Here is a 27900-nt window from a genome sequence, read left to right as displayed (position 1 = left end):
TATTCGCCATTGGTGAGGCCTCATCTGGAGTACTGTGTCCAGTTTTGGGCCCCACACTACAAGAAGGATATGGATAAATTGGAGAGAGTCCAGCGAAGGGCAACAAAAATGATTAGGGGTCTGGAACATATGACTTATGAGGAGAGGCTGAGGGAACTGGGATTGTTTAGTCTGCAGAAGAGAAGAATGGGGGGGAGGGGTGATTTGATAGCTGCTTTCAACTACCTGAGAGGTGGTTCCAAAGAGGATGGTTCTAGACTATTCTCAGTGGTAGAAGAGGACAGGACAAGGAGTAATGGACTCAAGTTGCAGTGTGGGAGGTTTAGGTTGGATATTAGGAAAAACTTTTTCACTAGGAGGGTGGTGAAACGCTGGAATGCGTTACCTAGGGAGGTGGTAGAATCTCCTTCCTTAGAAGTTTTTAAGGTCAGGCTTGACAAAGCCCTGGCTGGGATGATTTAATTGGGGATTGGTCCTGCTTTGAGCAGGGGGTTGGACTAGATGACCTCCTGAGGTCCTTTCCAACCCTGATATTCTATGATTCTTATGGCTTGTAGCAAATGCCCCAAGATCATAATCATCTCAGATTATTAGCTAACGGATTTAAAAATCTTCTGCAGTTTTTGGCTTCTAATAGGCTGACAGTTGATTTCTCCACTTTTTAATGTGGCTATCACTGTGGTATCTGTGATTGTCCATATGCATTCCACTTCCGGTGTGCATGTGCCAGATGAGATTTTTTGGAGCTTGGGGTTGTGCCTGGATGCCCTTGCTCACCACACACCCATGGGCATAAAAACAGAATGAGCCCAACTGTCCCTCAGTTCCTTGTTACCATCCATGGCTGCAAGACAGATCCCCTGCAGTGTCCACTTCTCTGCACACTGTGCAACTTTACTGAGTACATATAATGGGGGGGAGGGGAGAAGACACTACATTATGTTACACTAGTGTGAATAAAACCCCTCTTATTAGTGTTATGGACTTCCCTGTATGGCTGCAATCAAGCCTTTTGGGTTCAAAACTTGCTCCTGTTGCTGCTCCTTCAAGATGATACAGAAAGTTAGAGAGGCTCATCTTAACTTTTTCTCCCGGATGCTCAGCAAGCACCGCTGCAGATATGGAGAAGAAGGGCCTACTGGGCCTGAACAGGCTTCCTCTGTGAGTGCTCTAGGAGGAACACCGGCAAGTGGAGGAGCACGTGCCCCAAGGAGTGGTTTCCTTTCCTTCACCAGATGAAGGAGTCAGTCCTCTCTACTTCCACTCAACCTGATGGTTTCAAAACGGTTCAGAAACTTGTGTGTCATATGGTAGGTAGAGTAGGAATGCCTGTGGAGGTATTGCAGGAGAAATAGCATAAGCTTCTTGACATTCTACTCTCCTCCATGCCCAGAAGGCTGGCCTTACCAATTAATGTCGGAACCAGCAAAAAAAAATTATGGTAAACCCTGGCATCTATAGCACCTTCCTCAAAAAAGGCAGATATGCACTATAAAATATCTTCAGGTGGGCTTGAATATTTTTATGTGCACCCAGTTTGTGGGACTTGGTAGTAGCAGCTGTGCATGAAAAATCCAGATAGCAGGGACCCCCAAAAGTGACTCAAAGAGAAGGATCTGAAAAAATCAGATTTACCTGGTAGAAAAAATAATCCCCATTGAGCCTGCAAATTACCAGGTGTTCTTGTCAAAAGTAGATTTACATTAATTGGGACAAGGCATCACAATTGACTGAACACTTTCCTCAAGAAAATAGGGAGGAACTGTTATCTCTTGTAGCTGAGGGACATCGGGTGGCTTATGTATCACTGCAGGCAGCATTAGATACTTCGGATACTGCAGCATGCTCAATAGCCACCTTCATTGCCATGCACAAGAGTTCATGGTTACAGTCTTCTAGAATACTGAGGGAGGTCCAGACAACAGCTGAGGACCTCTTATTTGAAGGCTGTGACCTGTTCAGTGCTAGAACTGATGAAGTCCTGCGGTCTCTGAAAGATTTGAGAGCCACTGAGTCTCAAAGATTTGAGAGCCATTCCTTGAGTCTGCATGCCATCCTCTAAGCATATTGGGTAACAAAACTTCTCTAGACAAAGGCCCTCCGCATGTTACAGTAGAACCTCAGAGTTACGAACCTCAGAGTTACGAACTGACCAATCAACTGCACCCCTCATTTGGAACCGGAAGTGCAGAGTCAGGCAGCAGAAGAGACCAAAACAAAAACAAAAAAAGCAAGTACAGTACTGTGTTAAATGGAAACTACTTTAAAAAAAAAAAAAGGAAGGCAGCCTTTTTCTTCTGCATAGTAAAGGTTCAAAGCTGTATTAAGTCAGTGTTCAGTTATAAACTTTTGAAAGAACAACCAAGATATTTTGTTCAGCGTTACGAACATTTCAGAGTTCTGAACAATTTCCATTCCCAAGGTGTTCGTAATTCTGAGGTTCTCCTGTATAATTGACAAAGATCATCAGAGCCACTGAGGAAGAAGCAGAAGGCCTGCTGCCTCTTCCTCTGCTATTGCACACAGCATGTCCCCCTTACAGCAACAAGATTGATGCTGCTGTCAAGAGCTTTACAGAGCTTTGGAGGATCTGTACCCTTTCCCACCTGCCACCCCTTCTAAATCTGAGAGCACTGGAAAGAGTTGCTTCTGGAATTCAGAGGGGAGATGGGTTTTATGCACATTATTTTCTAGTCCCAAAGAAGGTGGGCTGTCATCCCATGCCACACTGAAGATGTCTCAGCAAGTTCGTCCATCATTTCAAATTGAGGATAGTAACTGTCGTTTCCATAATCCCATCCTTGGATCCCCAAGACTGGTTCGCTGCTCTCTATTTACAAGACACATACTTTCACATATCAGTGCATCCAGCACACAGAAAATACCTGAGATTCCAAGTGGACGCTTTCCACTACCAGTACAGTGTTCTGCCCTTTGGTCTTTCAACAACACCCGGGGTATTCATCAAGCGCTTGGCAGTCATGGCAGCTTACCTCAGGAGACAAGGGATCCCGATATATCCGCACGTTGACAATTGTCTCATTCAAGGAAGGTCACCACAGCAGGTGGTTGATTCCCTTCACCTGATCCTACATCTTTTCACCACACTGAATTTCAGGATCAACAAAGAAACGTTGTCACTGTTGCTGACCAAGAGAATGGCGTTTGTGGGGGCAGTGCTAGTTTCCATATTGGCAAAGGCTTCTCTGTGTCACAGGGGAGATTCAGGACCAAGGAAGATCTCATCAACCAGCTGTAGGCTCACCCCCAAATGTCAGTAAGAATTTGCCTCGGACTCCTGTGTCACATGGCTTCCTGCACTTACATCACATAGCATACTAGACGCCTCTCATGAAAGGGTAGTTGAAATCTTTATATTTACGCAGCAGAGATCACTCCCCCAAGGAGTCCTCTCATTCAGTTGATGGAAACACTCTCTGCTGCTGTGCAAAAGAGTACTATTTTCTCCAACTCTGCCAACCAGGATGCTGGTTACAGATGCTTCAGTGTTGTCTTTGGGAGCTCACCTTAAACCACCTTCAGAGCTAGGGCTTCTGGATTGCCAAAGAATCTCATCTGCACAAAAATGTTCCAGAATGTAGAGCTATTTGTCTAGTGTGCATGGCATTCCTACCCATGCTACAAGGACAATCAGTACAGATGATAGATAACACATAGCAATGCTTTATGTGAACAGCCAAGGAGGAGCATGGTCATCTCTGCTTTGCCAAGAAGCTGGTTAATCTCTTGAACTGGTGCATTCATCACCAAATCATGCTAGTAGGTATGCATCTACCAGGCTTGCAGAACTTCCTTGCTAATGGATCATCATATAATTGATCCTGCAGAGCATCTTCCATAGGTGGGGATACCCAACAGTAGACCCATTTGCTTCAGACTGGAACAAGAAATGCCAAACATTCTGCTCATGGTGCGGTCTGTGCCCAGGCTCCCTGTCGGATGCTTTACTCATCTCGTGGACTCCAGGGATAACTTGTGGCTTCCAAGATCCTGTTACTATCAAGAGGATTAAGGAAACTCAAACAATTCAACAGTAATAATCATGCTACCACTAACTTGACCCTGGCAGTTTCAGTATTCAGACTGAATGAACCTGTTAACTCAGCCCCCAACAAGATTACCTGTCTTGCCACATGTGATCTCTCAGAACAGAGATCAGCTCTTACATCCAGGCCTAGCATTGTTGCATCTGATAGCGTGGTTAACTACTATTAAAAGAAGCTGCTCAGCTGAGGTCTGGAACATATTGGCGCGTAGTAGAAAGTACTCTACTAAACTGACCTGCACAGGAAAACAGAAGAGGTTCTCTATTTGGGCAGCACAACACTGTTTCCTTTAGAAATCCTAATTCCTATTTATTTGCTATCCCGAAAGCATTCAGAGCTATCCATTAACTCTATAAGGATACGTTTAGAGCAGTATCAGCACATCCTCCTATTCAGAGTCACACCATTTTTTCCCACCACCCTTCAATAACTAGATTCTTTAAGGACCATATTCATGTGTCTCTTCCTGCCCTCCCCCATTCCTTTCGTGGAATCTTAATATAGTCTTAGTTTGGTTAATGGAGCCTGCTTTTGAGCCCCCTAGAAATGTGTTCTGTTTAATATCCATTTATGAAAATTGCCTTTTTAGCAGCTGTAATAGCAGATTGAAGGCTAGAGGAAATTCAGGCCCTCATGGCTGGTCCAGTCCAAAAGACAAAGTGACCCTTAAGCCTCATCCTAGGTTTTTTATTAAAATCATCTTTGATTTTTCATTTGAATCAGATGTTCTTTCTTACACCCCATGCCAACCAAGGGGAAGCCAAACTGCTCACCCTTGATGTAGTTAGGGTTATTTCCTATTACCTTGACAGAAAAGACCATTCACAGAAGCTCCCCTAAGAGATTTGTAGCATTTGCTGATAGGGTGAAATGTCAGGCAGTATCTACCCAGCGACTGGTTTAAATGACTATCTAGTTGCATTAGGTCATGCGATGACTTAGCTAGATTAGATCCACACAGACAGGTTAGAGCCCACTCGGGCTTGGGCCCAGGCAGCTTCTCTGAGAAGCATACCAATTTTTTCTAATGCTGAAACCGAGCTTGAAACTTGTCCATTTATTCTGATATTTTTAGAATGTTTCTGTTGTCACGATAGAGGTAATAAGGTAAAGCTGAAGCAATAAGTGGTTTGACTGAGCAGCAGAGTCTCATTGAATGACTGTAATAAGCATTTGATTTTTGTTCAATATATTTTTAACACGCACAGATGTTTTATTTCTGAACTGCCCCATATGCAAGACAGCTTTGTGGATAAGCTGCTGGATTTAATGCCCAGACTTGTGACCTCCAAACCTTCAGAAGCGGTGAAGATCCTGCAAACAACCCTACGCCAGAGCACCTTCCTTCACCTTCCTCTCCCAGAGCAGGTCAGTAATCCATAGAGGAATGAAGAGCAGCCCCAGGTTCTAGAGTTAACCCTGTCCTGGTGGAGCAGGAGGCTTTTATGGCCTATTCGGCTGGCTAGTTATGAGGGATATTTCTTCAGATATTGCACAGTGTTTCTAGGACTGTCCTCAAAAAGTTAAGGAGCTTGAATAATTTTTAGATAGTGTCAGGAATTTTTAAAAGTTTACATCGTGTTTTCTTAGATGTTTGTCTTGTCCTTTCCACCCTCCTCCCTTTTCCTCCCAGATCCACAGAGCTACTGCAGCTATTATTGAACCTGCTGGCGAATCTGATAACCCTTTGAGGTTTACGTCAGGACTAGTGGTGGCATTGGATGTCGATGCAACTCTGGAACACGTGCAAGACCCTCAGAGCACAGTTAAAGTTCAGGTAATGACTGATCCTTCCTAAAGGGAAACAAGAAAGTAAAGTCTTTGAAGAGACGTTTGCATTTTCCCCTGATGCGCACCATAGCAATATTAGTATTTCTAAATTATAAATAATTGTGTACTTTAGTAGCAGTGAGGAATTTTTTTGTGTAGCTAAACACAACAGTACATTTAGAGACTGGCCTGACCCACAGAGTCCAGATCTTCACTTACCCAGAGATGGTAAGAGTTTGGTTTGAGTCCATCTCTTCTTACATAACAAATATGTATGATATGTCGGATCACAACACTGGTCTGTCAGGAACACTGTCATGCCGCTCTCAGATTGCAGACTCTTCAGATGGTGCCACCTTTTGTACTCAAAAAGCACCTAGCACATTGTGGACATTAGCAAAAACAACTAATAAACGCCAATAGAAAAATCTGTACATCCCAGTGGGATGAATGAAATTATGGAAGCGGAAGATGCTCTTCTCAAGTGTGTATATATAAAGATATAAGCCCATTGCTCTCCTTTGAGATAAGTAACTAAACTGCAGGAAGGGAATTATTTTTTTAAATGTCACCAAGAGGATGCGTGTGGAATGATACTAAGTAGATTATATAGCCCTACAAAGTGTTCACTACTGGACGGTTACCCCCGTGTTTGGTGCAAGGGAGAGTGCCACCTTCACTGTATCTTTTGTATACCATGGTCCTGAATGGCTGGTGTACAGCCAGTTAAACTAGAGGATATGGAATCTCATCAACAAGGTAGGCTATGCATTCCTGCCTTCCTAGTGGTAGCCAAAAAGTACCCCCATAATGTGTAAATTCCAAGTACAGTAAATGTTGGATTGTTTTGCCTCTTTTTCCATAGGTATTATATCCAGATGGACAGGCACAGTTAATCCACCCTAAACCAGCTGACTTTCGAAATCCTGGTCCTGGAAGGCACAGATTGATAACTCAGGTTTACCTTTCTCATACTGCCTGGACAGGTAAGGAATAATCCGTGTGAGTTCATATGCTTAAATGTTGCTGTATCTTTATAAAGAGGAATGTATCTTGTTCTGCCTCAGTGGTTTGGTACATAGAGTGCAGCTCACACACAGGAGAGAACCTTTCTGGGGGGTTTCTGTGGATTCTGCAATTGCCATTGCCTCCTCCCACTGAGCTTCCACATCCTTGAGGAATCTCCTTCGTATCCGCTTGACCCTGCAGGTACTTGCACCCCTCTGGGTGACTGATACTATTGTTAATTAACCAGAGGGGCTGCTGTTTGACACAACACCTTCACGGACCTTATAGCCTTTAGAATGGGACACCAGAAGCTAAACTGGGGTCACCCCTCTCAGCACAGAGCATTGGCCCAAGACCTCAGAATGTACTGAGATCCTGGAAGACCGGAGAAGGGCTAACGTAGTGCCTGTAAAAGGGGGAAAAGGAGGAGCCAGGGAACTATAGACAGTCAGCCTGACCTCAGTACCTGGGAAGATTAAATCTCAGGAAAAATCTCCTCACTGTAAGAACAGTAGGACAGACACCTAGGGAAGTTGTGGAAGCTCCTTCACTGGAGGTTTTCAAAAGGAGGCTGGAGCCATCTGTCTTGGATGGTTTAGACACAACAAATCCTGCATCTTGGCAGGGGATTAAACTAGATGATCCTTGTGGTCCTTTCTCACCCTTTGGTTCTAGGATTCTCCTATTCTAATTTAAATGCAAGCAGTTGTGTTAAAATGATCCTAGTAATTCGTTGGTCGAGGTCATGGCAGACAACTTCTGGAACTGTGTGTACCCTACATAGTAAATGTACGGCTGATTTATGTTTACACTTTTCTATCCCGGGGGTTCTCAACCTTTTTCTTTCTGAGCTCCCTCACCCCCCAATCTATTAAAAACTCCGTTGCCCACCAGTGCCGCCACAACTGGTTTTCTGCATATAAAAGCCAGGGCTGGCGTAAGGGGATAACAAGCAGGGCAATTGCTTGGGGCTCCATGCCACAGCGGGCCCCACAAAGCTAAGTTGCTAGGACTTTGACATCAGCCCCAGGTGGCAGGGCTCGGGTCCCTGGGATTCAGCTCTGAACAGTGGGGCTTCGGCTTTCTGCCCTGGGCTCCAGTGAGTCTAACACTGGATCTGCTAGGTGGACCCCCTGAAACCTGCTCGCGGCCCCCAGAATCCTGGTTGAGAACTGCTACTCTATGCCATATAAAAAGGCATTTATCCCTGATGAGATCTGCGAGTTTGATATTAATGTTCACTATTACTTGGCTTTTCATTTGCAAAGTGCTTCAGCAACTGGCAATATGGGGCTGTAGTGTCTAGACCACCAGCACAGAGGTTGGATGTGTCCAATGTCTGACACCAATACAAGATCAATCATATGAAAATTCACTTTCTGTTTGGTATTTTGTTGTCCAGTAATCTGCTGACTGTGTATTACATGAGTTAGTTTGTTTTTTTCTTTTCAGAGCCATGTCAGATTGAAGTGAGGTTACTACTGGCATACAACTCCAGTAGGAGCAAGGCGTCCACTAGACTCTCAAAATCCACCTGGATTGACAGCATGGAGGCTCTTCCACCGTCTGAATGTGGCATTGAGGGAACCATAGCATTCAGCAAACCTGTCAAAGTGTATATAATGCCCAAACCTGCCAGACGGTGAAGTCAATCACTAATAGACTTTATTTGCGGGATTGTTGGGTTATATGTAAACAAATTGCTATGTTCAAGATAGTGAATCAGACCAAAACAGTGTTACCTTTTAAATAAATAAAAAAAAAAGGGTACATCAGAAGAAGACAAAATAACGAATGGCAGCCCCTATCAAAAAGCTGGTTGATTTTTATAAAATGTACCAGATTTTGCAGATGGTTGTGAATGGTTACATTGAATACACAAATGGTTACATTCAATACACAGACATTTCTAAATCAAAGCAACAAAAACAAGACAATTCCTAATTAAGATTGGCATTCCCTCCATTAATATTCTCACTGGGCCAAATTTTGCAGTCCTTAGTTCCTACCTAGGCAAAACACCCAGTGGCTTCCATGGGAGATTTTTCCTGAGTGAGTGGTAGATACAGCTGGCAATATTTATTATGCAAATCTATAGTAAAGATGTAGATGCGTATTACAGTCTTATGACAATGATAAATCAGGCAGAGTTTTAGGAATGTCTAGAATGTGTATTTGTGCATTGGTCCTTGTATGTCCAGTAAAAATCCTTCTCTAAAGAGCTGTCATCCTGGTGCAGGAGGTACTTAGTTATATAACCTGGGCTGGCTTAAACATTGTGCACCGTATTGAAGTTAGTGGCATTGCATGGAATATTAATCCATGCCACGTTTGGGGTGTTGTCTGTTTTTAAAACAAAAAATCTGTCACCAACAATGAGACTTTATTTTGCATACTTAGGTTGGTTACCTAACTTAGCAATGCAACAGCTGTGTAAAATCAGTGACTTACTTTCCTTTCCCTAAAATGACAGGGAGGCAATATATATTTACCCAGTGAACTTAAACTCTTCTTCTCAACTTTTTGCGTCTCTCCGTATGAAGAATGTGTGCCAGTGGCCCAGGCTTCAGAGTTAATAGCTGTTTTGTTCCAGTATAATGCAGACTGTTGCTGGAATCTTGTGCTGAGCTTATTTTGCTATGGTTAGATAACTAGCCTTTTAGTTTGTGCAACTCTGCATCAGTGTTGATAGTCAAAGGTGTTATACGAATAAAATAATAACCAGCAGGATCTTATTAAAGGGGAAAAGGCAAAATGCCACATTTATTGTAAGTACAGAAAGAATCATAGTAAGCAGTTAGTTATAGCTATAACATTCCATTCAATTTCATAATTATTCTCACACACACATACACACTCTGCAAGGTTGTTATCATAGTTACCAGCCTTAGAGTTGCTCATGCCAAGCCCCTGGCCAGGGGGCCTGGACATGAGGAGGGAGCAGGGCCTTGTCTGATGCTCCTGGAAGTTGGTTTGCAGAATCAGACCCCAAAGTTCTCACTTTCTAGAGTCCATTTTTATAAGAATTTCTTTCTATGCCAGTCTATGGGCATTGCTTCATCATGCTGTTGCTGAATCAATCAGCAGATGGCACATTCCTGATGGTGCCGTGCTGCCAGATGTTATCTTGTTCTTTGGTTCTCCCATTCTTGAGGCTGCTGGGTGGATTCCAGTCTGCCCTCCGGGGGTCCTCTGGTTATTTCCACTTGACGCCTTCTTCAGCCGATGGACACTGGATTCTTAGGCTGGTGCCTCCCTGATCATTCAGTTATTATCCACACCAAGCATCCATCCACATACATCCTCTCTCTCTATTTTAATCACAATTGTTAACAAAGCAAGATGAATACAACAAAAGGACGGGGAGTCTCTGGGTGCTGTTTCTGTTACAGAATATTGCTTTGAGTCTCTCTCTGTGTGAGTAGTTGTTGTTTCAAAGAATTGCTTTGAGAACAGATTTTGTCTTAGAATGTACTAACACAATTAGGAGCTTGCAAGTTTCACACATAGAGGTAGAGAAACAGTACCAAAAACCAAGAGACCTCTTGATTAGTAATACCCTGGAATTTAAACTATGGGGAATCAAACTCATTTGTGATTTTAATACAGAACTTCTTTAATATGATCCAACAAAGGAACTCTAAGATCTGCTTTAGTAGCTGGTCATAGTCAGTTAAGTGCTATTGAGCTACGTTGTGCCTATCCTTTGAGCAGGTACGCAAGTGGTGGAATCAAAGGCATAAGGAGATTTACCTAAGGGACAGGCACAGTTTGCAACCCTTTGCAACCCTTCAGTCAAGGAGCAGGAGGATTGTTCTTGGCTCGTGTCCACTGCCCCATGCTCTGGGAGGTGCTATACCTGCCTGAGAGATGCTTCTGTTGGGAAGGTGTCTCTGCACCGCTCTGTAACACAGGGCTGTGCCTTCTGTGATTTCCAGCTGTGTCGGATAGGAGTTACTGGAAGCACTTAGCCCAATAGCCAAATGTTGCCTGTGTTCATCAATTATTTGTAAAAATGTGCATTTGTAGCAAGTAAACTGAATTGTTAAGAGATGCTTTTTCACTTGCATACAAATTAACATAAATAATTTTGCATAAAATACCCTTTAAGCGTGCTTTTCTACAATAAAACTGAAAACCCCAACCTAGCCAGTTTCTATTTATTATAATAGTTAACATGTATTGTTGTAGGGGTTTGTGCTAATGATGAGAGGTCACTACTTGTTTAGACTAAGATATTGGCATGCTTCAGGAGTTGAGGCACGAAGCCAAATGCCTGTAACCACTCAGCTGTATTAGGTATTCCTGAATTAAACCTCACTTCATAACATTATTGCTCTTACAAATTGTTTTTATATTTCACCTTTAGGGCCCTGGTTTGAAAACAGCCTGCGTCTGTAGCAACAGAGTTACCAGCTAACTGCTGTATGGCGGCCTAAGTTCAGTTCCCAGCGGACAGGGTTTGATGTACATCTCTTATTATGAAGCTGTATCCTGGGCAAATTCTTGATGTATTGAGCTACCTCCTTACGGATGTTCTTACACTTGTTTTACACTTCGGCAATATTTGTATAGTTTGTCATCCCAATAAAAAATTTGGATTCAATTTATGTCCATATTATAAAAGCCACCACAATTGATACCCTCTCTGGCAGTCAGAGCTGAGAATCCAAGGACTGAATGAGCCATGGAGAGTGAACTACCCGATCAACCTTAAAAGCTGTCCTGCCATGTAAGGGTGAAACCTGTTGTTGGGCAATAGAAGGAAGCTTTTGACAGCTACTGCCTCTTTCATATAAACCATCGTGTTCCATTGTTAGTGAGATGCCTTGCAGGAGTACTGTATTTAGAAAGGGGGAAAAAAACGTTACTTTTGTTGTTCTGGGGCTAAGAAGTTCTGAGCTATGGATAGCCAACTGGTTTAGGACCATTGATTAATCAGGTTCTCTCTTCTGGAAATGTCATATTGTAAATGGAGAGCTGGGCATCCTTATCGCTAAGCATTGTAATGAAAATGTTCTGATTAACTCAAGGAAGGTAATGACATGATGGAGAATCCCTTATTCTTACGTTGGGCTAATGTTAACAGTCTGCTACATGGTATGTAAAATATGAGACCAAAGTGTCCTTTCCTTCCCTCCCTTGCCCATCTTGGTAAGGAACAAGGGTCAGATTTTCAAAGGTATTTAAGCACTTAGTAATGCAGATAGATGCCTAGTGGGATATACAAAACGCACCGAATGTCTCTTTAAGCACCTAAATATCTTTGAAAATCTGGCCCTGAAAGACATTGGCAAAACTACGGATCTGTAAAATCATAAAACTTCAGAAGGAGAATTAAGATCCAATAGTTTTGTTTCCTTGCTTCCCACTGTATGTTCTCCAGTTCTGAATGATTCGACCAATGGGGCTTCCCCTGTCCTTGTGAGATTATTCCTTTTAGTCCTTAAAGTCTTCCTGGTGCTCATCTTCTATTTTTCTTTCATTTCATTACTCCTAGTTCCACCTCATTGCAAAATCCAAAGGAATTCTCTCTCTTGTGTGTCTTCTGCCATTCAAACAGATGGCAACTAATCTCCTTCTGTCATTGTTTGGCTCAGCTAGGGCTGGTTATACACAGGTCACCCTTTAAAAACCCAACTCAATTGCTGTGGCTCCAAACACTTTTGTTACATTGGAATTTAGAAAAGAGCATCTACGTCTTTCCTAGCATCAGGCTGATAGAACTGAGTATCGCCTATCATAGAGCGGGAGGGACTGTAGCATGCCTGTGATTTTACTTTTGACTCTCCTACTGCCTTGTTTGCACTGCACACTCACTTTATAGTTTGCTATCAGACCTCGTTTTCTTTTGGTGCTGTTGCTTTTCTAGGCTTTTCCCTCTTAGTTAACCTGTTCTGAGGATTATTTTCACCCAGATGTTATCTTACACTTTTCTGCACAGATTTCTGAGCTGTCCAGGTCCTCCTACTATGTCTTTCATTTTATGGGTGTTCATTTTATGGGTTAACTCCTGCTAACTTACTTAACATATCAAACTATTTCTTTTAGGATATTGGCTCCATGTCTTTTTTTGTATTTGATACTATTCAGGGTAAATTTTTTCTGGATCCTTTTTCTCCTCAGCTCTGAGACATTTAGGCTCTCATCCTGGGATATGCTGGAGACAATTCAGACTTTTCCATGAAGCATTGGGACTTGGCCATACCACTTCTGGAGTCATGTCAGCTCTCCGACCTTATTTGTGGACCTTTCAGTTTAGGGACCCCTACCCTGGTGCAGGCTAAGAAAAGAGATGGATCTCTTCTGGGGATGAGCAGCCTTCCCATAAGAGGGAAAAGAGAACCAAAAAGGCCATGCACGTGTGTGCAGCTCTGATCCTCCTTTTCAGTGAGCTCTAGCTCCTTCCTGGAAGGAGGGGCACTTGTCTCAGATCACAGTAACACTGAGCTAGACAAGCAGGAGAAGGTTTTCCTGGGGTGACAAAGTTCCTCCTCTGCCTTGGTGGGTCCTGTGCTTATTAGCGGATTTGCTTGCCTCAGAGATTCATGGCAGACCTCAGTTTGGCCACTTTTGCTAGTGGCTCAGACCTGCCGTTCACTCAGCTAATCTCATCACTGGCCAGCATTGGAAAAAGGAAGAACAACAATTCCCACAGTTTCTGCTGATCCACCCTGTGCGAGAGGGAACAGCCCAGAGATCTTCCCCTCTGGTGGAACCCACAGTCCAGGTCAACTCCTCCTGTGTCTGATCAAGATTTGGGGGGAACCCAGGCCCGCTCTCTGCTCCGGGTTCCAGCCCAGGGCCCTGTGGACTGCACTGTCTAGAGTGCCTCCTGGAACAGCTCCATGACAGCTACAACTCCCTGGGCTACTTCCCCATGGCCTCCTCCCAACACCTTCTTTATCCTCATCACAGGATCTTCCTGCTGGTGTCTAATAATGCTTCTACTCCCTCAGTCCTCCAGCAGTACGCCTTCTCACTCTCAGCTCCTAGTGCCTCTTGCTCCCAGCTCCTCGCACGCACACCACAAACTGAAGTGAGGTCCTTTTTAAACTCAGGTGCCCTGATTAGCCAGCCTGCCCTAATTGATTCTAGCAGCTTCTTAATTGGTTCCAGGTGTCCCAATTAGCCTGCCTGCCTGCATTTGTTCCAGCAAGTTCCTTCTTGTTCTGGAACTGCCCCTGTTACCTTACCCTGGGAAAATGGACCTGCTTAATCTGGGCCTAATATATCTGCCTTCTTTCACTCTCCTATAACCCTTTGGCCTGGAGGGAGAGGGCTGCTGCTCCTGCTGGCGCTGCTGCTAGGCCCTGGGCTCTCCCTGCTGTTACTGCTCCAGCTGCTCCCCTGGCTGGGCCAGACACCCCCCTCCCCTTCTCCGTTACCTGGGTGCTGGCCAGCTGCTGGACCCCCCACCCTCGGGGCTGCTACTGCTCCAACTGCAGCCCCTTGAGGGGGGAGCCTGCTGGTCCGCTCCCTGGAGGAGGGAAGTGAGGCACCCCAGCCCAAGCCGTTACTGTTGTGGACACCACCACCACCTGAGAGGGGTCCTTTCTGCCTGCCCGGACCACCAGCTGGAGTTCCTGCTGTGGAGTCTGCTGCCTGGAGCTGCTGAAGCCCCAAGGAGGAGAAGAGGAGGACTATCTACCACTGGGGGAGCACCTCGAGACTCTGCAGACCACTGTGGAAGGGGCCTTTTGAACTGAGTGACTTTCGAACTGTGCTCTTGTGGTGGGGGGTGGGATTACTGTCTCCTGGTCATCCCCTGACAGGGCCCCTGACACAGCCCCGGGGCCCCCCGAGATGGGAAGGCAAGGTGCGGACCCCCGATGGGGTGCCCGATGGGCTGGCGCCACCCGGCCCACCTCGAACCCTGGGGTAATAGGGGGCGGCGGAGGGAAGATAGCAGCCCCTAGTGGGTCTGGACAGAGAAACACAAAGGCTGCTCCCTGGGGGTCATTTGCTGGAAAAGGGAAGGAGACAGCCCCAGGAGTGGCAATAACATCGCAGGAGGTATAGGGGATAGGGACAGGGGCGACAGCGTGGTAGGGCCGGGGTTAGGGACAAGGGCAGGGGCAGAGGTGAGAGTCTGGGCTCCAGAAGCCAAGCAGCTGGGTGGTAGCACCTCCCAGTCAGCCCCCTCCCCACCCCCCAAACTCTTGAGCCTCTCAGCAACGCCGGGTGCAGGATCTATGGTGGGTTTGGCAGCCACGGCCTCAGGAGGTGGACTGTCTTCTGTAGGGCCCCCACCCGGAAAGGAGATCGATTGCTCCACACCAACGAGGCGTGCCCCTGTGGCTTGGATCCTGGCCGCGTGGCACTGGCCGTCGCCTCAACAGGCTTGGCAGCCATCAGCAGGGTGCCTTCTGCGGGGCAGGGGCTCCTCGGAGGTGGGAGCGGAAGCAACGGTTAGGGGGAGGGAGCATGAGGAAAGTGGGGCTGGAGTGAGGTCGCCCAGACCGAGGCCCGCTGGCAAAGGGTCGTCCTCCCCCTGGGTGACCAGGGTCAGACCCAGGGCCTCGATTTCCTCGTAAATGGAGGGGAGATCACTTTCCGCCAGCACCCAACGCGACGGTCACCTCGGGGCTCACAGGGGCTTCAGATGATACCGCGGCAGGAGGTGCTGCCACGTCTTCCCCAGCCGGCACCGGTGGGTGGATCGCACCTGTGGGCAAGGCAGAAGGCTCGGCATCAATGTTTCCCTTTCTGGTTTTCCGGGAGGCCTCCGCATCAGATGGGAGGAGCGGAGCTCGAGCCTTCCGCTTGCCCCACTTCCGCTGTACTCGGGCCCAGCCCTCCATGGCATCATCTGGGGGCTGGCTCGCAGAGGTCGTGCCAGGGGGCAAAGGCAATGGCTCAGGGACTCGGGAGGGGGTAACGGTGGGGCAGCAAGGGGAAGGGAAGATTCCCCCTGGGGTGGGCCCTCTCCTATGCCCAGCAATACCCCGCCACACCCTCCTCCACAGGCCCCGCCAGATTGCACGCAGCGGAGGCGGGGCTCTCCCGCTCATCTGGGCATAGTGGGGGAGGTGCCCTGTAGAGTAGTGCGCCCGGCAATGGGCCCCCTGGCAGGGGACCAGGAACGACCCCTCGAGCGCCTCTCCGCCACGCGCCGCCGGCGGCAGTTGAAGCTGCACCTGCCAGCGGAACGAGAGGATGTGACGGCGGGCGGGGTCTTTGCAGCCCAACGGGAGAGGGCTGACAACAGAGATGGGTTTCCCCAGGGTGGAGAGAGCGGGTAATAAGGCGACATTGGGAAGAAAAGGAGGGACAGAGCTCAGGACTAACCAGACGCCCAGGTCCTCTAGGGGGACGAACACGCCCCCCACCGCCAGGCCCTTCTCCACCGCGTCCTGGGCGGCGGCCTACGATGCTAAGACGACGACCTTTCCGTACATTTTGGAGGCCGCCACAATGGCTGTGGGCCCCACCACCCTCGCCAAGGCCCGCCCGCAGGTCTCCCCGAGGGGTGAGGCGGGCACCAGGAGGCAGCGGGCACCAGGAGGCAACGGACGCCGTGCTTCCTGGTCAAGGTCGGGAAGGGGCCCCGGCCGCTATAGATGGTAGCGGAGGAGGCAGGTGGGAGAGATGAAGTAGTGGCAGGCGGGGAGGCTGTCGCCACCTGGGCATACACCCTGGGGGCCGGGGCACCCATAGAGCTGGTGGAGGGAACAGCAGGGAGGGACGCCGCAGACGGTGGTGGGGCAACGGCAGGGGGGGCAGCCCCTGCCATGGAGGGCTTGGTCTTTTTTGCGGGGCCCTCCCCGCTGGCTTGGGGGGCTTCTCCAGAGGCGGAGGGGGCAAGGGACGTGGCAGCAACGGAGGTCGTTCCGGTGCCCACGCCCCAGCAGGTGGTTCGGCTGCAGCAGCGGAGGTAAAGGCTCGGGGGGGGGAGGAGAGGGAGCAATGGGGCGGCAGGTGGGGGAGGGGCGGTGGGGTTTTCTGGAGGGGCCCCACCTGTCTCGGTCCCCGCCATCATGAGCAGGGAGGGAAGGGGAGACACCAGAAGGAGAAGGGGAAAAAGAGGGAGCAGGTCGACCACTCCTCCCTGCTAGGCTGCATGCAGGGGAGGAGGGTGCTAAAGGGGGTGGGCTGGACGGGGGGGGGCAATCCGGGGTTAGGGGTCAATGACCAACACTGGGTGGGATTCTGGCTCCTCTAGCTGCACTAGGGGAGGGGGGGATACAACAGCATTGGGGGTGCAGTGAAGAGGGTTTAAACTAAAAGGGGGAGTGGCACAAGCGCATGGGAGGGGGCATGGGCGCACGGAGCGAGGGGCTAAGCGGGCTGGAGTTAGGGCAGGGAAACCAAGGGGCTAGCTTCAGCGGTTGGGGTGGGGCAAACAAACAAAGGCTGCAGAGGGAAATGGCCGGAGCAGGCGAACAAACTGAAGCTAGTAAGGGGGGCTGGGGCAAATGGGGAAGGTAGCAAGGGGCAAAGCTGTGAGGTGGGCAGTCCAGGGGCGGGGGCATGTACACCCACGTGTCCTTGCACAAAGTCAGTTTAGGCTGGCTGCTGCTTCTGGCCCAAATGGTGGAAATAGGGCGTGGCAAGCCAAGCAAGCAGCCGAGTCCAGAGGCAGGAGCAGAGGCAGATGGTATATGGCCGGTGGGGGTGATGGAGGGGGCAACGGTGGTGGTAGTGGTGGGGATTGGGAGCGGACACAGATGGATCGGGGGGCAGCTCCACGCCACACCCCCTGTCCCCACAAACACAGTCAAGACTCGTTACTCACCTACAGGGTAGGTCATGGTTTGCTGTGTGGCCCAATGGGGGCCACGAGTGTCCCTGCCAGCGAGGATCCCCCCCAGCCCTCCTCATGGCACCACTCATCATCGCAACATTGAACACCCAGGGCTGTAGGATGGGTCTTCGCAGGTCCCAGGTGCTCTCCTTCCTTCGGGGGAGGGGGGTACTCTGTGGTCTTCCTGCAGGAGACCCATACGGATCCGGCCGCCGAAGACAGCTGGCGGCTGGAATGGGGGGACAGGGTCTACTTTAGCCATCTCATAGTTCGTACAGCTGGAGTGGTGACCTTGTTCTCCCCTGACCTACGGCCCAAGGTGCTGGGGGTTGCTGAGGCTGTGCCGGGCTGCCTGCTGCACCTCCGGGTCGTATGGAGGGGCTCATGGTCAACCTCGTTAACGTCTATGCCCCGACATCGGGCCCGGAGCGGCTGAGATTCTATCAGCAGGCATCTGCCTTCCTCGGCACCTTCAATCCTCAAGAGTGCCTGGTCCTGGGTGGGGACTTCAACACCACCCTCGAGGAGCGGGACCGTTCGGCGACGGAGCAGTGCCCGGCTGCCGCGGACGTCCTCCAGGAGATAGTCGAACATTGGTGAACGTCTGGCGCAACCACCACCTGGATGACATTTCCACCTTCACCTTTGTCCGGGTGGAGGCCCATCGGTCGCGCCACTCCTGGTTGGACCACATTTATTTATCACACTTCCTCCTTTCATGAGCCCACTCCTCCAGCATCCGGCCGGTCCCATTTTCTGACCATCATTTAGCCACCATGACAGCCTCCCTCTGCACGGAGAGGCCGGGGCTGGCCTATTAGCATTTCAACAACATCTTGTTAGAGGATGTGGGCTTTGTGGCATCCTTCCGGGAGTGCTGGCTGGCCTGGCGAGGGCAGCAGCGTGCCTTTCCCTTGGCTGAGCGGTGGTGGGACCTGGAGAAGGTGCACGCCCGGCTCTTCTGCCGTGACTACACCCGGGGCGCCAGCCGACGGAGGGATGCGGCGATAGAGCAGTTGGAACAGGAGGTCTTAGAGCTGGAGAGGCGTCTGGCCGCCAGCCCTGAGGATCCGCCCCTCTGCGGAGCGTGCCGGGAGAAGTGGGAGGAGCTCCGGGCCCTCAAGGACCATTGGGCTCGGGGTGCCTTTGTTCGATCCCGCATCCACCTCCTTCGGGAGATGGATCACGGCTCCCCCTTCTTCTACGCCCTGGAGAAAAGGAGGGGGGCCAAGAAACACGTCACCTGCCTTCTGGCAGAAGACGGCACCCCCCTCATGGATCCGGTGGAGATGTGCAGGAGGGTGAGAGCCTTCTACGCAAGCCTTTTCTCCCCGGATCTGACTGATCCTAACACTTGCAGAGTACTCTGGGAGGAGCTCTCTACGGTCAGTGCAGGCGACCGAGACTGGCTAGAGCTGCCTCTCACTCTGGCCGAGTTCTCGGAAGCCCTCCGTTGCATGCCCACCAATAAATCTGGACGGGCTGACCGTGGAGTTCTACCACGTGTTCCGGGACGTCGTCGGCCCAGATCTAGTCACTGTCTGGGCTGAGTCTCTGCAGAGCAGGGTCCTCCCTCTTTCGTGCAGGTGAGCGGTGCTCGCCTTATTGCCGAAGAAGGGGGACCTCCATGATTTACGAAATTGACGTCCCGTCTCGCTCCTCAGCACAGACTACAAAATCGTGGCAAAAGCAATCTCGCTGCGGCTAGGGTCCGTGCTGGTGGACGTGGTCCACCCAGACCAGACCTACACCATCCTGGGCCGCAGTATTTTTGACAATCTGTATCTGGTCCGGGACCTTCTGGAACTCGGGTGTAGGGATGGTCTGTCGTTCACGCTCCTGTCCTTGGATCAGGAAAAGGCGTTCGACAGGGTGGATCACGGGTATCTCCTGAACACTCTGCAGGCATTTGGCTTCGGATCCCAGTTTGTGGGTTTTCTCCGGGCACTGTACACCTCTGCAGAGTGTCTGGTCAGGCTCAACTGGACCTTGACCGAACCGGTCAGCTTCGGGTGAGGAGTACGGCAGGGGTGCCCCGTCTCGGACCAGCTGTACGCTCTGGCGATCGAGCCCTTCCTCGGTCTCCTCTGAAGGAGGTTGACAGGGTTGGTGCTGCGGGAGCCGGAGCTGCAGCTGGTCCTGTCGGCGTACCCTGATGACGTGCTCCTCGTGGTCCAGGACCCAGGCGACTTGGCGCGGGTGGAGGCTTGCCAGGCCTGGGTCAACTGGGTCAAGAGCTCTGGCCTGGTGGTCGGGGACGGCTGGCAGGCGAGCTCCCTCCCACCCATGCTTCAGGCCACACGGTGGAGTGCGGGTCCACTGCTCTATCTCGCCATTTACCTCTCTGCCACTCATCCCTCTCCACCGGAGAACTGGCACGATTTAGAGGGCAGGGTGATAGAGCGGCTCTGGAAATGTACAGGATACTCCGGTGCCTCTCCCTTCGAGGGAGAGCGCTGGTGCTTAATCAACTAATCTTGTCCATGCTCTGGTACCGGCTCACACCCTGGTCCCAGCCCTGGGTTTCCTGGTCACCCTTCAGACATCGATTTTGGAGTTCTTTTGGTCAGGACTGCACTGGGTCCCTGTAGGGGTTCTCCATCTACCCTTGTAGGAGGGAGGGCAGGGCTTGAAGTGTCTGCACACTCAGGTCCATGTCTTCCGCCTCCAGGCCCTGCAGAGGCTCCTTTATGGTGCAGGTAGCCCAGCATGGAGCATACTGGCGCATGCCTTCCTGCGCCGCTTCTGAGGGCTCCGATACGACTGGCAGCTCCTTTTGTCTTGATCCGAGAGGTCTTCCTTGAGACCTCTCCGGGCTGCCGGTCTTCTACCAAGACCTCCACTGGACCTGGAAACTGTTCTCGGTGACCAGGTCTGTGGCAGCCACCGAGGGGGCAGATCTCGCAGAGCCCCTGCTACACAATCCCCAGCTCCGTGGGCGGAGTCCCCCTCAGTGCACCAGAGGTTGGTCCTGGCAGAAGTCACCAGGGTCGGAGACCTGGATTACGACCGGGGAGACTGGCTGGATCCCCTGATGCTCGCTCAGCGCATGGGGCTCTCTAAGCCTCGTACTCCCTGGCGCGTACTTCAGGAGGTGAGGGTCGCTTTGTCGCCCGCTGCTCGGGTTTATCTCGACCGGGTCCTGCACGAGGGCGCACCCCTGGCTCACTGCCGCATCACTGTGAGCCAGCTGCACAATCTGCGGCCAGTCTGCTTCCAGACCGCGCCAAGGAAGCATCTATACACGCTCGTGCTCCACACCCTTCACGTCCTCACCCTCGCATCCCACACTGACACAAAGTGGTGGGACCTCCTGACACCTCTAGAGGGTGAGGAGCCCCGGTGGGCCAGCCTATACTCTACCCTGGTCCCGAGGCCCGCCGGGGATATAAGTTGGTGGCTCCTCCACGGGGCCGTGAGCATAGGGGTGTACTTGGCATGGTTCACCCCTATCCCGGATACCTGCCCCTTTTGTGGTGTGAGGGAAACCCTGGCACACATTTACTTAGAGTATGCCAGGCTGCAGCCCCTATTCCGGCTCCTCTTAGACATTTTTTTAAGGTTTTGGTTGCACTTTTCCCCTCACCTTCTTATTTATGCACTCCCTATCTGTGGCCCCACAAAGTCGCGGGACCTCCTGGCCAACCTCCTCCTGGCCCTAGCTAAAGTGGCCATCTATAAAACCAGTGTGAGGAGGTTGGCTGATGGAGTCTCCTGTGACTGTGGGGCCTATTTCCAATCCTCCGTCCATTCACGTATCTGGGCAGAGTTCCTCTGGGCGGCGTCCACCGACTCCCTTGACGCCTTTGAGGAGCAGTGGGCACTGTCCGGGGTTCTCTGCTCGGTGTCCCTGTCTGGTTCCCTTTGTTTCACCCTTTGACCACACTTCGGTCCCTGTTATTTCATTAGTTGTCCCCTGTACTCATTTGGTGTTCTGGTCCTGTGGATCCCCCTCTTAGGCTGGGGGGATCCTTTAGCGGTGGGTAGAGAGACCTCCTGGGCTGGGTAGAGAGACTTGTGTTAGCTGCGCTCACACTAATGTGCTGAAAATAGCATTGTAGATGTGGCTTGGGTGGCAGCTCAGGCTTTGTCCGCCCACTTCCCGGATCCCAATAGGAACACTCTCCTGTAGCCATCTGGCCTGACCCTGTCACACTGGATTTGTTTGAAGCAGTGTAGATGAAAGTAGTGGCCACCAAGGAAAGCCAGCCAGAGAGAGGCTGAGCGGCCTAAAGCCAAGGGCAGATAACCTCCTCTTGAAAACTAAACCAACAGGCTATCCCCCTTCCTAGAGGTCATTAGGGAGGAGTGTGAAGCAGCTGACAAAAGGAAATAGATGAACTGACCAGCTGTGAGATTCTACAGAATTCCTGGTAGTCCCGTCTGTTCCTTCCCAGGTTTGACGCACCAATGGCATTCCTTGTAAAACACAGCAATCTGTTGGGAGGAAGATTTTAGAAGCCCTTAAAACATCTTCAACAACTCTTAGAACTTCCCTGGCAACCATGGGTTTATCTAGAGCCAGGATGTCTTGGTGTAACTGCTTCCCAAGCCTTGCTCTCAAACCATGACGAATTCAAGTCAATAGTGAAGAAAATACTCACTCCTGTGGCTGTGGCAGATGGATCTGGGGGCTCTATGAGGCTGGCAGCTAACAAATGTTCTTTTTCATTTTGCCTGAAAATAAACTCAAAAGTAGCGAGAGACTAAACCCTAGGTGCTTGGCTAGCCCTGAACTATTCTCAAAACACTCCTTTTTCCCTTGGGTAAGAGGAGCCTTCACAGGGAACAGTGGTGCAGAGAAGGGATAATGCAGTACTGGTCCTGATAGGGCATGCGTGCGTGTGTGTCCTGCCTCTCCCTGCTGCCTGATCCTGCGCCTTGCCTCACAAAGATAAGCAATGTGTGGGCTGAGCTGCTCCGTGGCAGTAGGAACTGGGATGGAGTCTTGCTGGCCCTGAGCCCAGAAGCAGCTCTGTGCTGAAGAATTTTCTGGGGTGGGTGTTCACAGCCTGCTGGGAGGCAGACTCTCTTGCTAGCTGTGGTGGAGAGGGGAGGTGGGAGGGAGCGGAGAAGCCGTTTGTGGTTGAGAGCCCTGCCCTGAGCCTTCCTACCTGTAATGTGGTATTGGAGCTGTTTGGCTTCTGAAATAGAGCCTGTCTTTTGGACAGACATCACGATTTAACAAAGCTGCCCACGTGGGATGTTTAAGGACGTGTGGCCTAATTAATGCTTCAACAAAAGCTCCAAAAGCGCCCTGTTCTCTACGCTCCCCCTGAAGCTTTGGTATTGGCCGCTGTCTGAGACAGGATCGGGGGGGGGGCCTGCTGAACCATTGGCCTGACCCAGCGTGGCAGGTCTTACATTTGTAGTGTGCTGGTTAGTTGACACAATGGACATGTCCTCACTGCAGCTGCAAGTAACCCTCCTGGGCTGGGAAGAGAGACTTGTGTTAGCTGCCCTCACACTAATGTGCTGAAAATAGTACTGTAGACGTGGCTTGGGTGGCAGCTCAGGCCAGACAGCCAGGGGATGGGACGGGTTTCAGAGCCTACAGCTCAGCATCCACACTGCTACTGTTAGCATCCTGTTAGCTCAAGCCGAGCTAGTGCCAATCTGTTTGCTGGGGCTGGGAGGCTCACTCCCAGCTGCAGCATAGACGTACCCAGTGGGGCCTGATCCAATGACAATTCAGCCAGGTGTTGGCTGGCCTATGTGTATGGGAGAGCAGGGAAGTTACAGATTCTGTGGCTTTATGAGACCTGTGACTTTGACTTCAGCTGTTAGTGACTTTGGCCGGAGCCGGAGCTGTGTCCCCCTCACCCGTGGCTTTGGCTGGAACCGTGTGCCCCTCTGCTCCCTGTGGCTTCAGCCGGGGCTGGAGCTGGGCTGTGTCCCCTTGCCCCAGTGGCTTCGGCAGGGCCTGGAGCCAGGGCTGTGGCTGTCAGTCCCTCCAATGGGGATCCAGGTGTCATTTACCCCCTCCCGCCTCCTCTTCCCCGTTATTTTTAGTAAAAGTCACTGGCAGGTCAGAGCTCCTGTGAATTTTTGTTTATTGCCCACCACCTGTCCGTGACATTTCCTAAAAATAACTGTGGCAAAATCTTAACCTTACCTCTGAGGCTACGGAAGCTACTGAGGCAGAAGTCTGGCCTCATGAGTGACTGTAGCATTCCACAGAATTACTTTTTGTGGGGTTGAAGGTAACAGCCACCCACGCTGACTCACATCACAACTGGAATCCTAGAAGCTAGGGCTGGAAAAGCTCTACTAGACTGGATGACTTATGCATGACTTATGCTAATGCAGGGACATGGTCACAATGGCAGGGGATGCAGTCTAACTGTATAGGAAATCTACCTCCCTTTCCTCATCACCAGATTCAAAGGGATGGAAGTTACTCAGAGAAGAAACTTAAGATGGCTGCAGCATAAAGGTACAGTACAGCGAAGGCATCTGATGGAAGTCAATCAGGCAAAAGTAAAAGGAGCTAACTGCCCCAAATACCATGATGGGAATGGAGCACACTGCAGCAGTTTGAGGAACCGGTAATGTGCAACCCCCTTAAATAAACAGGGCTGGCTCTCATCCAGCCTCAGTTCTACAAATCTGGCTCCTGTCTGAAACTGGATTAAATATCATGTGCTATGTGAATGGGAAGATTGAAAGAAAAGGAGTCTAGGAATTGAGTTGCTCATTTGCATCACTTCTCTGCACATTATGGGCATCACCAGATGGAGCTCAGATTGTTTGGTGGTGGGGCTTCTGCCAAGTAACTACTACTTGAGGCTTTCTGAAGCTTTGGCAGCTCAGGAGATTGCATGTCATGATGGCTGGATTTGGGCAGGAGCCATATGCTGGTCCAAGCACTAAAGTACAGCCTTGCATTAACAGTTTTTCATAATTTGTAGAGTCTTTGGAGAGAAGAGTTTGTTCCATTGACTTCTGTCAGAGAGCTAAAGCCTCTGGGTCAATGCTTTCTTTTATTGCTTACCACACCAACTATTCAGAATTATATTATAGCATTTATACTGAGAATAATCACCTACTCATTATACTGGCTGCCACATCAATGAATCCAAATACACCCAGAAAGAAGCTCCTGCTATTTTAGTGAGCTACTGCCTCAACATAGCCCTAATGTTGAAGGCTTCAACACTAGGGCTACGTTAATAATATCAATTAAATTATAGTACAATATCAATATAAATACAATAATATCCTTCAACATAGCCCTAGTGTTGAAGGATATTATTGTAATTAAAGAGATGAAAATGAAGTTTGTGTTTTACAAACACTAGTTCTTCCTCTTATTTGCTCTATGAAGTCATTTACATTTAATTGTAATACAAAATGGAGAAAAGCCAACAGGGTAAAGGAAGAGGAATTCTTTCCAAAAAATAGGAATCAGGAAGAGTTGTTTCAACATGACTGTATAGCACTTAGAACAGTAGGACCCTTCTGATGTCCTCTGTGCCCTATTGTAATACATATAAGATACAGATTTAAGTAACAGCTAGCAGTCCCTGTGGAATGAAGCCTATATTACTTACTGTCTGAACTCTAGGGTACAGATGTGGGGACCTGCATGAAAAACCCCCTAAGCTTATTTTTACCAGCTTAGGTTAAAACTTCCCCCAGGTACAAACTATTTTACCTTTTGCCCCTGGACTTTATTGCTGCCACCACCAAGCGTCTAACAAACAGGCAAATTGAAAGAGTTGGACTTGAAGGGTTGAATTGTCACTTGGATCTCTGGGTCGATTAAATTGGGGTCCTCTAAGGAAGCATGGATAGCAGACACTTGTGCTCCAGTGTCCCTCCACGCGGTGACCTTCTTCCCGCCCACACTCACAGTTTCCCTCCACTCTGAGGGTATCTGGGAGGTATCTGGGCCTGAGGACCTCTGGTGTGATTCCGGTGCAATGAACTGTAATCTGTTGGGGTTCTTGGGGCAGTTGGCCTTCACATGCCCCGGCTCATTACATTTAAAACATCGTCCAGCTGACAGGTCACTGGGGCGAGGTGGGTTGCTGGAGAACGGTGTGGCAGGACGATAAGGTGTCTGGAGTATTCCTTGGTGTGTAGCTGGGGCCTTGGGCTGCCCCCGGTAGTAGGGCGTGGTCTGAGGGTGTCCCGTCTGCTATCTGCTCCAACTGTGACCAGGGTTGTTCCTCTCTCCTCCCTCCACCCATTTTGTTCCGGGTTGCCCCGCCTCTCTGGCGGTCTGGGACTGCTCGTATTGATCAGCTTAAGAAGCAAGACTTTCTGCTGAGTCCACTTCCTTATCCCATAAACACTGTTTTATTTCCTCCTTGGACATATTCAGGAATTGCTCCTGAGCTATCAAATCACACATTCCGCCAAAGCTAGTGACACCCCTTCCTTGGACCCATTTATCTAACAGATCCTTCATCTGGTTTAGATAATCTACATTACTTAGTCCAGGCCCTCTCTTAAGGGTTCAAAATTTTACTCTGTATGTTTCAGATGTAATTTGAAATTGCTTTAAAACCAAATCCTTGAAATTATAGTCAGAAGCCTCATCAATAGGCATCTTATTGAATATGTCCAGAGCTCTTCCAGTTAATTTTGCGACCAATGTGGTCATCTTGTGAGCTTCAGGAATTTTATGGAGAGTGCACAGTCTCTCAAAGGTGAGAAAATATTCAGCAATATCACTGGATTCATCATACTGTGGACATAGTCGCTCCCATTTGTGGATTGTTGGGGAAGGATTGTTAGGGTTATCCAGTAGATTCTGCTCAGCCTTTGCCCTCTCCATCTCCAGTGCATGCTTCCTCTCTTTTTCCTTTAACTCCATTTCTTTTTCCCTTGCCTCCATAGCTCTCCTGTGGGCAGCCTCCCTTTCCTCCTCAACATGCTTCCATTCTTTTCCCTTTGTCTCCATAGCTCTCCTGTGGGCAGCCTCTTGGGCTTTTTCCTTTTCCTCCATTTCTTTTTCCTTTGCCTCCATAGCTCTCCTGTGGACAGCCTCTTTGGCTGTTTCCTTGGTTTCTGTCATGTTTGCCTCTCTGTTTTTAACTAACTTTACACCCGAGAGTTAGAACTAAAACAAACAAACAAACAAAAAACGTGGCTTGTCAAAACAAAAATAGGTTGTGTTGTAACCGGATACCGATGTTCTCTGATAGTGATTGTCCGCCTAGAGAAAAATCCTTTAAAAAAAAACAAAACTAACACTTTTGTCTCCAGGCAAACAGACAGAAAACTCCTCCAGTTGCTCTTAGGTAAAAACAACTTCAGGTCTGTGAAGACTTGTGAATTTCTCTGCAGGAGGTTAACTACCCTGCCTTTAGGTAGAGAAAACTCCAGCTCACAAAAGACAATTCTCTTTTGTCTCTGCTCTGGCCCCCAAGCAGAGACAAAAAAAACCCTAACTGCTTTCAGCTTAAAACCTGCTTTCCAGCAGCCCAAAGGAAAAATAATATTTCCTTTTAAAAAAATCTGTGCTTCTGGTTCAAAAAAATCTTGAAATGATTTCAAGTTAATCCTACCGCTCTGCCACCATGTCAAGGTTCCTTCCCCACTCTGAACTCGCAGGTCCCCACATCTGTACCATAATGAAAACCCCCCTAAGCTTATTTTTACCAGCTTAGGTTAAAACTTCCCCAAGGTACAAACTATTTTACCTTTTGCCCCTGGACTTTATTGCTGCCACCACCAAGCGTCTAACAAATATATAACAGGGAAAGAGCCCGCTTGGAAACATCTTTCCCCCGCAAATCCTCCCAAACCCTACACCCCCTTTCCTGGGGAAGGCTTGATAAAAATCCTCACCAATTTGCATAGGTGAACACAGACCCAAATCCTTGGATCTTAAGAACAATGAAAAAGCAATCAGGTTCTTAAAAGAAGAATTTTAATTGAAGAAAAAGTAAAAGAATCACCTCTGTAAAATCAGGATGGTAAATACCTTACAGGGTAATCTGATTCAGAACATACGAATCCCTCTAGGCAAAACCTTAAATTACAAAAAGACACAGAAACCAGAATATACATTCCATTCAGCACAACTTATTTTATCAGCCATTTAAACAAAACAGAATCTAACGCATATCTAACTAGATTGCTTATTAACCCTTTACAGGAGTTCTAACCTGCATTCCTGCTCTGGTCCCAGCAAAAGCAACACACAGACAGAGAGAACCCTTTGTTCCCCCCCCCTCCAGCTTTGAAAGTATCTTATCTCCTCATTGGTCATTTTGGTCAGGTGCCAGCGAGGTTATCTTTGCTTCTTAACCCTTTTCAGGTGAAAGGGTTTTTCCTCTGGCCAGGAGGGATTTA

The 27900-nt window shown here is 49.2% G+C and overlaps 1 protein-coding gene across 8 annotated transcripts in view; it reads left to right on the top strand.

Annotated features, from left to right (window-relative positions):
* The window catches only part of INTS4 (integrator complex subunit 4), a 60122-nt gene extending 48671 nt beyond the window's left edge, over positions 1-11451 (top strand). For 7 of the 8 annotated variants that reach the window (XM_073335411.1, XM_073335438.1, XM_073335428.1 and 4 more), the window contains 5 exons: positions 5276-5435; positions 5701-5844; positions 6703-6823; positions 8298-8487; positions 11215-11451. In XM_073335411.1, coding sequence (XP_073191512.1) covers positions 5276-5435; positions 5701-5844; positions 6703-6823; positions 8298-8487; positions 11215-11227 — 628 coding nt within the window. In that variant the 3' untranslated portion in view covers positions 11228-11451. Of the gene's footprint in view, positions 1-5275; positions 5436-5700; positions 5845-6702; positions 6824-8297 lie in introns of all 8 variants that reach the window. The other variant, XM_073335419.1, reaches the window with a different exon arrangement.
* The last annotated feature ends 16449 nt before the right edge of the window (positions 11452-27900 follow it).

Source organism: Lepidochelys kempii, chromosome 1 (genome assembly GCF_965140265.1).
Source record: "Lepidochelys kempii isolate rLepKem1 chromosome 1, rLepKem1.hap2, whole genome shotgun sequence".
Lineage (NCBI taxonomy): Eukaryota > Metazoa > Chordata > Testudines > Cheloniidae > Lepidochelys > Lepidochelys kempii.
Note: the sequence above shows the minus strand (reverse complement) of the source record. Positions and strands in the feature narration are given on the sequence as shown.